Raw genomic sequence first — 11,857 nt, forward strand, 5'->3', positions numbered from 1 at the left:
GACCCCGTGTTGAACAAAAACACAGCTAACATGCCCATGTCACTTTCAATAATGGGATTAGCTAAACGGAATGTTGAGCAAAGGTGGACCTGACACAAGAAAAGGAACAGAGTTTTAGTTATGCAACGGGGCCTTTTTAATGAGAGCATACAAGCTTTTTCCCAGTTTTTTCCAGCTGGGCCCAATAGCGCTTTTACTGCAGTCGGCAGTTCAGGTTCTCTGCAACACCGAATCATGGCTGTTTCTGTGATGTGAGACACTGAGCATGGAAGGTTCATTTTAGGGCAGTGCAGCCCACCTGTGTTGTGCCATATTGCTTTCCGCTGTTTTGTGCTTTGTGTCAATGTGGGATGGACAAAATATAATCACGCCGCTGATAGCCTGGGGTGCAAACATCAAACAGCTTGGATGAACAGGGATTGCAGTGATGAAGGATTTAAACTAAAGCATCTGTTGTTTTAGCCTGCTGAGCAGCAATGATTTGCAGCACAAAAGTTCACTCCCTAGACGATACGTCCATTGCTGTTCAGAACAGTATAATTGTGCTCTTCCAGCAGTAGAGATTTGTTCTTTTATGTGGTGTAAACCACATCACTGCGTTACTGATATTTTAGTTTACAGACATGTAGCAGTTGCTATTGCCAGTGGCGGTTGTTTTAAAAAAGTAAAAAGAAGAAAAATGTATGCTCTGCATAAATTCAGTTTTTTCATGTTTCTCTGGCAGTTGAGGCTTTCCAATCATCGGTGACATTCCTCCCATTTACAAATCAGAAAACAATTTGTTTAAAATCATCAAGACTGATTTATGACCAGCATAAAGCTGTAATTCAAGCTGGCTGGCCGAAGAGTGTCTGAGGGCAGGGGGAGAGCTGACAGAGTTTCCCACTCCGGGTCTCGAGGTTGATGGAGGGGACTGGCAGGGTTCGTGCTCAGACAGGACATGTGCATCTACAGAAATCTGATTCATTACCCTGACATAAAGCAACAGATATTCGACAGGTTAATGGGCACATTTGCTATGTATAACTCAGGCATGGACGCTTCAGAGACAGCCTTCTAATTTAAAAAGCATGGTGCTCTATTGGACTATATCGGGAGTATCGTGGGGGATGCTCAGTGTGTCACTTCTCTTTTAAAGGTTGCGTCCCATCGACCTGGAGTTCATGAAGCGACTGGGCAAAATCGTGAGCATCGTGCCAGTGATTGCCAAAGCAGACACACTCACCATGGAAGAGAGGCTGGAGTTCAAGCAACGGGTATGTACCAGGCGTGCCCGCAAGAACAGGGAGTGGTTCTGAATGGCAGAGGGGCCAGCCAGACAGCTATAGGAGCAAACCCCAAGCCCGAGCTGAAGCTGTAGCTCCGGTATGAGCCGTGTGAGAATCACTGTTTATTCCACAACCAGAAGTGATCATGCAGCAACTTGCTAGGGCAGCGTGTCCCAACCCCGATGCTGGAAGAACACTCTGTCTTGTGTTTTTTTTTTTGTCTCCTGCCAAGTTCTGCATTACTAATGCTAATAGATTTCACTTTTCTGTTTGGGATAATAATTGTAGATGTGCTTTCAGCTCTTAAAAGTGAACAGGGATCTAATTGGTTTCAACCCTGTACCTATTTCGGAGCTTCAGAACTGCCCTTCATCTGTGTTGCCTGAAATGTAGCCAACAGGACCTCTGCAGAAGGGAAAAACACCCATTGTGTCTGATACATTGATCCACAGCTGTTCTGTCAGAGATAATGTCAAGCAGGCTGAAAAGAGCCTGTGAAAAGTTCTGTCTTTAGAAACTGTTGAATATGGTGCCATTGAAGTAAGGTATTTGTGACTGGCCAAAGAAACTAATTAAATAACAGTCTTAACAAGAAATCAGATCAATTAAGTCATCAATTAAGTGCTGAAGATTTACAGTTAAGGTGGAAGGAAAACAGTTCAAGGCTGGGAACCACGGTGCTTCATCAAGCTGCATCCTTATTATAATAATTCCAGTTATATATATTGACTCACATGAAGAGAGAGAAAGATTGTTTTCCTGGCAGATTTACAGCCTGACCAAAATCATATTTTGTCGTTAGCAGAACTTGGGATCTTCAGAAAGCCTCCGGTTGACTTTCAACCCCCAAAATAAACACCCACCCCAACCACACACACACCCAATTAATCCCTTATTAAAGCTGATTGTTTACTGCCACTGAACAATTTCCAAATTCCACAAGTTAAATAATGCTGAAAATCATTACCATGGAGCTGGCTGGGGCGGGAGACGGGGGCATGGAGCACTTGAAATCCCTTTTGCTTCGGATAATTCTTGAAAGGAGTCCGTGTGATTCTGCATTTATCTACCGGTCAAAGCACTCTTGACCCTTGACCTCGCTCACAAAGCACAAATACCACAGTTGGGCAATTATAATGTTACAAATACTGCCTCTGTGTGACTGCTGGCAGAGTATTCAGCTGGGATCAATAAGCAAAGCACATGGTCTTCCTGGCCCTCCTGCTTGGCCCTTTGCCATCTTTTCTTTCCAAACAGGACATCAGCTTGCCCTCGCTGAATTGATCTAAAGTCTCCAGTGGCCTAAACATATTTTAACTGCCGGTTAATTAAGGGTTTAGACATTGCTGCTAATTATTGCATTATCCGCTTTTCATAACATCGCCTCCGACACATCTGTGTCACTGCAAGAAATCCCGCTGCTGTATTTGGAGATTCATCAACAAACTTCTTTAAATCTTTCCCTCTTGGACAGCAACACACCTTGTGCAACCATTCAGGTTGGAAGGCTGCTGTGCTGAAATTCAGATTTTGTTTGGTTGTGGTCAAGCCGAAGCAGAGAGCTTCCTTAATTGCTTCTGTTTGCATTTTTATGCGACTGTAGAAGATCATGACAGTTAGCTGTTGCACAGCAAAGCAATCCCTGCCTGGTACTGACAGTACAACACAGCTGCAGATCCTTGTCAAACCATTAATCAGTCTCTTACACAATTCCTGCCATTCGGAGATGGTCTGTTTCTCCATGGGGAACAATTTTGAATTTGTTAACCCGCAGATCCGGCAGGACCTGCAGACCCATGGGATCAGAGTGTTTCCACAACGGGAGTATGATGAGGATGCTGAGGACAGGATACTGAATGATAAAATCAGGGTAAGACCTTGTTTCTTTTGTTTTTTTTGTCCAGCCCAGTGAAAAACATTTCTTTAATAGCATGTTTTTCTATCCTCACAAATAGGGAAAAACTGAAAGATTCTGACTGAAACAGTTGGCAATATTTGCATAATGTGCTTTCTGAGGAGTTATACAGTTTCATGGGAAGAATATTATGGGTGTTTCCCTATTTCTCAATATGAAAGGCAGGTTAAAACAAAGCTTTAATGTGAGCCACACCTGATACTGAAGCTTGTTGGATAATAGTGTGGATTTCACTGTACGATGTTACAATGTTCATAGATAAATATTTTTAAAGGATTTCTTATTGAGCAAAACCCATCATATCCCTTGCGATAGTTTCAGTAGTTTGGTCAATCCATAATTAATATGAAGTAGAAGCATGATACAGATTAGTTGTTTAATTGGTGCAGCTCACCTGGCTGAGGGGGCCCGGAGTCTAGTTGTTGATTGATTTGCTGGTTACCAGAAGTGACCTGGATTTAATTGATCATGACGGTCGACCTGAAATGGTTATGGTGGCGTTCTCGTTTCAGGAAAAGATCCCGTTTGCAGTGGTGGGCACAGACAAAGAGCATCAGGTGAATGGAAACAAGGTCCTGGGCAGGAAGACTAAATGGGGGATCATTGAAGGTAAGGTTTGGCTTTGGAGATCTTTTAGGAAGTGAAATCCCACACTGTCCGCCTCTGAGCTGAGCCTATTATCCCCAAACCACATCTTCCCACATCTGCCCAGAGGGAATACTGTGTTGTCCCAATCTGCCATCATACATACGGTGTTTATATATTCTTCCTGCTGTAGCTTTATGACATATTGCCTTTTCATTGCTTGACGAAATCAGCTCAGATGTCTGTACTTACCATCCAAAAAAGCAATGCCTTCAAGTTTTACCCCTTCTGTCAATTAGGGGGACATTTGAAAGGGGGGTGTTTGGAAACATTGCGGTGTTAACATTGTCCAAAGCATAGCCTCTTCAGTCTGAGTCTTTGGAGAGAAGGATGCTTCATTTTTGTCTCTGTGTTTGAGTCGTGTAGCACTGGGCACCTAATGTAGGGATTCTCCAGACCTTGCTCTTTAATGTCAAGTAATAATTTCTCCAAAAAATTAGAGAATTCAGTTTTCCCCTGGTCCCAGGGCTGTGCAATAAAGACTGCTGGTTAACCTATCTGATTTGTAGCAGTGCTCAGCAGTGTTTACACTAGCCAGGAAACCCACTGCCTAATGTAGCTCAAAACATAACCACCAACCACAAGGGGGGGATCAGGATACCATCTCAAAACTGCTACTTTATGGACTGGATCATGTGCACCCATGTGGAAAAATGCAATACAAGCTGCTTTGAACAAAAAACGTTGGTTCATTTCACTCCATGTCATTGGGCCTCACCCCTACAGACATTCAAGATTTCTTGGATTATACATCACACAGAATGCATATTGCAGTGGGCTTCATAGAGTACTCTAAAGGCCAGGTAACAAACATCTGCTGTGTTCATTATCCCATATGAGTCCCACATAATGCATTGACCTTGCAGTGAAAAATTCAGGAATTTGTCTTGGTTCGCAGCTGCTTTAAATCAATGCTGTAAGGTCTCACAGATCCTACCACACTGCAGTGCTACCCTCTGCACCAGTAGCCACTCAGTCTGCCTGATATCAGGAGCTGTCTCACAAGGGCTCTTTGCTGGGGTTTCTACCCTGGGATACGGCAGCTGCAGCACAGACAAGGATCTGGAAATCTCCGCAGCTTCCTTCAGAGAGGCACTGAGAAGGCAGCAGTTTACAAGTGAGGGAGAGTAAAGGGAGAGGGAGAGAAACCGTACTTGGCTTGTTTCACAAACAGAACATAAATGAGTGGGGACTCACAGCAGCCCCATCACAAAACAGGGGGTGAGAGTTTCTGGGATAATGGGAGGCAGCTGTCATGGGGGGTGTCTGGCTTCTTTGATTCAAGGAAGACTAACGGATTAAGCCCAGGGTCTGGAATTCTGTGATTAAGAAAGAAACGTGTCAGCCGCTGAGCTGCTATCTATGTTGAAATTCTAGTATAGACCATGACACATGCATGTAAAAACCGAGCCCATGTGCTGTAGTGCTCTCCTCTCACTTGAATGCTGCCCACCCATGGTACATACAGTACGTACTTTACCCCCAGACAAAGTCATGCCAACTGCAGGTTGCAGACTTCCTGTGATGGCACTGCTACAGATCTCTCTACGCCCATATCTAGGTACTCTCTTGATGAGCCGTCTGATGAAGGAGGTGGTCTGGAACTAATATATTCTTTTGAAACCATCAAAGGAAAATATGACATCCAAGCAGAAAATATGCATACATTCCCACAACAGCACATTTTTGTTGTTACTTCACTCTAGATCATCTTCAGTTTTTATAAGCGGTCGTTAAATACATATTTTTAAAAGGCCAGGTTGCTGCAGGGAACAAATTAAAATCTCTCATTACCTGTTTTTCTCATCACCTGTCAGTGAATGAAATTGGACCGGTGGAAGTGAGCTTGCTCATGGTATCACTGTGGAGGGAGTCATTAACTGTTTCCAGAAACGACGAAACCCGGCACATTTGGGAGGTTGTGGTGCCTTATGACACTACCGAAATACAAATATTTTTCAGCTGTAGTGCCCCTGACATATGGTAGGAAAGAGCCTTCACTGGGAATGTAACAGCTTTTTCAATATCCGCACGCATGTCATTAAAAATGTCATTGGGATTATAATTATGTGACATGGAGTGTCATATCTGGGTATCTCAGGGGACAAAGTGTGGGGGAGTGTGTGTGTGTCAGCACGTGCAGTCCCAATGCAGGTTAAGGTAGAGAGGTGTACCCAAGTCACTCTTTTCATGGACAGGTATTGAGGCAGGGTGACCACTTCCATGAGCTCCCCAGCCCTTGGGGGTTATTTAAAACAGAGGGCTTCACTTGTCAGACAGAGCTCTCATAAGAGGCAGCCTGTAGAGGCTCAGGTGAGCTTTCACACTGTGTTAGAGCACTGGGAGGTGATGAGCACAGATCGCACTGACAGCCGACTACTCCAGAATGAATGGAAAGTGCTCGGCTGCCACTTTCTCCCTTTAATAATCTAAGAGCAGACACATTGAAGTGTAGAGATTGTTAAAATGATCTAATTAGAAGGTTATTTTATATTGGGAGTCCATGAGCCTTGTCTCCTACCTGGGGCTGATGCTGCACGTACTGTACAGAGACAGAGATCTCTCAAAGCAGCTGTTGCCACCCCACAGGCTGGATCTGAGCTTGGGTGAGGAGCTCTGAAAACTCGGAAACCAGCTGAATTTGTTTACCAGAAGGCTTCGTCGAGCCAAGCAGAGGTTTTGCAGAATGTCAGTGGAGAATCCGACAAAGCCCACACAGATACCATTAAAGTGAGATAAAATGCCATGTCTGGAATTATTAACAAATGAAGTTACAAATGTACAAACGTGCCATCTAGTGGCTGTTTCCAGAAATGAATAGACTTTCAATCTAAATTGCAGTCCCACATTATTTCACATTCTGTTTCCAGAGAAATTTAAGTAAAAATCCTCAATTCACTGTGAATGTGTACTTGCAAGTACCTAAGAAAGAATATGTTGTAGACGAACCACCAGTGTTGTTGCACCGTTGAACTAAGACTTGATTCACTAAGACCAGTGCTGGCTGAGTGGTTTGGCCTTCGGCGTACCCCTCGTTTGTTTGAGACCCTTAAGGCTTCCCGAGGCTCACCATGGACAGCATGGAGCTCCTTGTCTAGCAACGAATTCCCACCTCTGTCCCAAAGGAGTGCACTGACTCTCCAGGGAGTGAGCTGACCCCTGTAGACAACCTGTTTAACAGTTTGAGCCTTGGCTCAGTGTAGGCTCTCTCGGCCTCTCAGTTCCTCGGCCTGGCCAACTGGCCAGCTGGTCACGTTCAAACTCGCCACTTCACTCATGGGTACAAACCGTGCATCTTCCTCCTTCGTTCCAGTCACAGCAGAAATCCCTGCAGGAGATCATGCACCCCAGAGATCATTACTTTCTGAACCTGAAGAAGCTGCCCACTCAGCTTCTGACACGTCTGCGTTTTGTCTGTGCAGCACTTTTTACACAAGTGGTGGAGTCTTAACAGTCTAACAGAATAACCAGTTCCATCGCCTGTTACGTAAATAACACTTCTCAACTTCTTTGCCATTTCAACAGTGTAACACGGATACTGATGAAGCTGTAAGCGGACAAGATATTCTATAACTATAATAGATTATACCATTTAATTAAAGAGACCGGATCTTAATTCCATCATATTTCTGTCATGTAGATAATTAAACAGTTTGAATGTTCTCGCTGTGTTCTGCGTGGGTTTCCTCTGGGTGCTTCGGTTTCCTTTCACGGTCCAAAGACATACTGGAAGGTTAAGTGGCTTCTGGTGTGAGTGTCTGTGTTTGTGTGCTGAACAGGCGTCCTGTCCAGGATGTACCCTGCCTTGCATCTGTTGCTTGTCGGGATGGGCTCCAGCTCCCCCCCTCCCATGACCCTGACTTGGAGGAAGCCATTAGAAAATGGATGGAGTTAAATACAGTACTCTGCAGGGTGGCAGGAGAAATATGTTGCGATGTTACTGTATGAAGGGGGGGGGGCTACTTTGTGCTCCACCTCAGATTAAGTTTCACATCTTTCATCTTTGAAATGAGTCTTGAAATGTTTCTTTTTACTGAAAACAAAACAGGATCCAAGAGGTTTGATACCTCATTGTCACCTCGTGATATTGACTTTATCAACCAGTCATCTACAGCTGCAAGGTTTCAACTGACCACTCAGAGAAACTAGTAGCAACTGGGCTTGTCAGCACCCTATAATTCTGGGGAACTAGTGGGCCACTGGCACACCATATTGGGATGGTATGATGAAAAAATACAAAATCTACATTGCATTATGTACAAGATTTAGATGTTTTTACACTTCACCAAGTGTAAGCAGAAGAGTAGAAATTCTGTGCACTTGAAGGACATGAAGAGTAGCAAGCAGATGTGAGACGTGGAAAAATACATCATAAACAATTCAAGTGTAGACTCTACTTAACGGTTTTCAGCATTACTGGGTCATCGTTCTATGACCTGTCTGCCATAGTATTAAATAAAAAAGTCAGACTGGTTCATTTAGATCTTACTTGTGACAGAACACTTTAAGATAAATTCAGTGCCTCCTGCGTACTGGAATGATTGCGTCACCTCTGGGGAAGCAGACGTCTGCTGGTCAAAGATTTCAAATTTCATGCTTCAAATCAACTGCCAAGGATGTCATTTTAAAGTGGGAAAATGTTTTAATGAACTCTGTCAACAGGTTCCTTCTGTTATCTGCTTTGCTGTATGGTTGCTGTCAGCTTTAACATGCCTGTTCGCTGTGCTTCCTTCACAGTTGAAAATGTTGCGCACTGCGAGTTTGCCAACTTGAGGGATCTGCTTATCAGGTAGGGACAGTGTGGTTGCTGGGTTTTGTCTTGTCCATGAGCCGGTGTTCTTTATCAGTTGTGTTGAAGTGTCACCCTTTAGCCAGAGCTAAGAGGCACTTCTTTCTGAGATTATAGTGTGACGCAAGCAATTCAGAAACTCAGTTCAGACAAGTTACAGGAATATAAAGGTGAGAAGGTATGGGGTTTTTACATAAAAGCATTATGCATTTTTGAGAACTGCTCATTTTCTAACCCACATAGAATTGTGCAGAATATGTTTTCTCTCCTTTCGCCACCAAATCGACTTACAATGTTTACCCCCAAAAGTAATCTTCGTAACCATAAGAGTAATCCCAGAATACAGTTTATTATCAGTAATGGGGAGTTCAGCTTCCTGTGCTGAATGAACTGGACTAGAGGCAGAGTTTAAGACTATAATTTCTCCTGTGAACTCTCGGTGACTGAGGATGGGTTCACAATGGTGCATTGTCCCCTGGAATCCCGGAGCAGGAGGTGTGGATAGGTTAATGCCAGGCCACCTCAGTCTGTCTCAGGTGAAGCAGTCACCTTTCTGTGACCCCTCCTGGTGTGTCATACAAAGGCCCTGAGGCACAGCCTTCTGAATAGCTTGGCTTCTTGTTATTCAGGAGATTTCCCATGCGAAATAGACCTGTTCAAAACATCTCAACAGATTTTGATGTTATCAGTGTGCCTGATTTGCTCTGAAACAGCTTCAAAGTCACCATAACCATCATTTCTACCTCTGTTTTTTTTTAGGTTTGCAGATTAGGTCTTAAAGAGTTAGAATACTTAAAACAGCAAATTAACATTGAAATACCCTGGTTCAAGGAGAGTAGATAAATATATAAGGAAAAATATTATTATTTTGCTGGTTAGAAAAGACTACTCATTCATCGATGGAATTCATTTATTTTAGCCTAAATTGGACATGTGGATGGATTGATGCCCATTGATGTCAAGTAAAACACAACAGTTTCTTTGTCTTCTGTGAGCCACATGGTTCCTTAACAACCACTGTGTTGTTCTCAAAGGTGTTTAGAGTGGAAGTTCTTCACCAGGCATCAGCTTTGCCCTTGATTGAGACCTTCAACTCATTCATCGTTTATTTTTTTTCCGGGTTTCTCTGAAGGTCCCACCTACAGGATCTGAAAGATGTCACGCACAACATCCATTACGAGACCTACAGAGTGCGGAAGCTCAACGAAAGCAACATGAACGGATTGGGACTTTCACCTTTGACCCCGGTGAATGGCACACTGGGGAAGAGCGAGGCGGAGAGTCACCTCTGAGGGGAGACGGGGGAAGAGAGGACAACCACGCCGATGAATCCAGGTTCATCCTCTCACTTTCTCCCTGTCCTTTCCTTCAGCACGGCAGGAAGACCCTTGTATACCAACACCTACTCCTCTCTTGCTAAGAAATGTCCCAGGACTGGACCACACCTTGGACAGTCCTGTTGTCCTGCAGACGTTACCACTAAGTAAAGCATTTCTACTAATGTCAAAGTGTCTATGAATACAAAGAGGGGGCTCTGCGACTCTGGTAGCTTGACAAAAATGGTATCTGCAACGTGCTGAATTCTCAAGGGAGGACAGAAGAGAATGCACAAGCTAAACCTCTAGCTTAGATCTTCACTCCGCTTTTTGCCCCCAGATCCCAGCTCATTCAGAACATTGAATACTTCTCTGTAACACAGAATACCACTGTAACAATACCCATGAGCGGCGATGACACGTTTCACTCCAATAAGACGGGAGGCTTTTTTAAAACCAGCTACTCCTTGGTTCACATTCATCCATTTGCTTTTTTTTTTTGGATATATTGGTCTGCTCTTTAGACGTTCCTCTGCTTGGGATGTTATCAGTATTGCAAAATGACAGGACTCTTTAAAAAAAAAAAACAACAACCTGGCGGTGGGCAGCTGGGCTCGCTGACATTTTTCTTAAAGGTTTGACAGAATATTTAGACTAAGTTTTGCTCTGGACTGTGAAGCAGACTGAAATGTTTAGAGTCAGGTGTAGCAGGGGCAGTCAAGGAAGTCTTATTGACAATGTATGAACTAGCAGCGAAGACTTTTCTCTTATTGTTGTGTCCTTCCATAGAACCTATCCTTGGCTTGACATCAAGGCCCGTTAAGTTTCTGTGTGTTGTATTACACCCTCAGAAGGGTTTCTGCTTTTTTCACTGGGGCTTTTTTAAAGGATTTACAGGTCTTTTCTATGCTTGTTCGGGATTATAAGAAACTGTTGCATATTGTTAACACTTTTGAACATCGGTGTCGCCTGTGTCCACGTGGAGGAACTGCAGCCCTCTGTGGGGTTAGTCAAGGGAGATGAAAAGCAGCAGAAGCACTTTTCTGCCATCAGAACAGATCGGTTCTGCTTGACTGCAGCTGCGTTCTTATGTTAAACTTAGATCGCCTGCCTCACCTCAAGCAAATTATTTTGTTTGTCCCCAAGGCTGTGCAGAGTCTTGCCCCCACCTGTAGGGTTCGCTGTGGCCTTCGGTTCCGAGCCCTGCAGTGGATCAGGCCTGGAGTTTCTTCTGCCCTTTGCGTATCAGCCCATGTACAGACTAATGTTTTTAATGTCTCTGTTGTTTTGTACTGTACTAACAGCTCAAATGTGATTCTCTTTTTTAAAAAAGAATATTCATATAAAACACCCTTTGTCTGCGATTAAATTACCATACTCTGTAGAACCATGTAATTCTTTTACTAACTCAGCACACATTCCCATGAAACATGGTGAAAGTTACCATAAATATCAGTGTGGAAGAGCTATATGTTAAAAAGGGTTGGTTGAGCAGAAACGCGTCTTTTCCAAAGGCAAATACCACACAAGTAGTTTGGTCCGCTGCAGCATATGGTGACTCATTGATGCGTGGTTTGATATGCATGATGGTCAATAATTGAATTCTCCTCCTTTTCTATGAGTATGTTCAGTGAGCAGTATGAAAGAGTGATTAGGTTTCTGGGTTATAAACTCAAAGCTTATGGGTTCAAATCCTGGGTGAGCCACTGATCTTGTAGCCTTGAGCAAGGTATTTCACCGAGATTGTTCCAGTACAATACCCCCCCTTTAGAAATGAGTGGGAATGTCAGTTGCTAACGGACAAAATCATCAGTCAAATAAAGGAAATTAAGTAGTACAGGTTACATTTAGAGATTCCCACTTTTGGTGTTTGCTTTCAGGGAATAGCTCCCACTTTAAACTACTGATTTTAAGTCAATTCTGG

General features: G+C 43.6%; 1 protein-coding gene across 7 annotated transcripts in view; it reads left to right on the plus strand.

Annotated features, from left to right (window-relative positions):
* septin12 (septin 12) overlaps positions 1 to 11,320 on the plus strand; it is a 92,286-nt gene extending 80,966 nt beyond the window's left edge. For all 7 annotated transcript variants that reach the window (XM_015360408.2, XM_015360406.2, XM_015360409.2 and 4 more), the window contains 5 exons: positions 1,139 to 1,256; positions 3,043 to 3,138; positions 3,696 to 3,792; positions 8,566 to 8,617; positions 9,750 to 11,320. In XM_015360408.2, the coding sequence (XP_015215894.1) occupies positions 1,139 to 1,256; positions 3,043 to 3,138; positions 3,696 to 3,792; positions 8,566 to 8,617; positions 9,750 to 9,909 (523 nt within the window). In that variant the 3' untranslated portion in view covers positions 9,910 to 11,320. The remainder of the gene's footprint in view (positions 1 to 1,138; positions 1,257 to 3,042; positions 3,139 to 3,695; positions 3,793 to 8,565; positions 8,618 to 9,749) is intronic.
* Positions 11,321 to 11,857: the final 537 nt, after the last annotated feature.

Source organism: Lepisosteus oculatus, chromosome 19 (assembly GCF_040954835.1).
Source record: "Lepisosteus oculatus isolate fLepOcu1 chromosome 19, fLepOcu1.hap2, whole genome shotgun sequence".
In the NCBI taxonomy this organism is placed as follows: domain Eukaryota; kingdom Metazoa; phylum Chordata; class Actinopteri; order Semionotiformes; family Lepisosteidae; genus Lepisosteus; species Lepisosteus oculatus.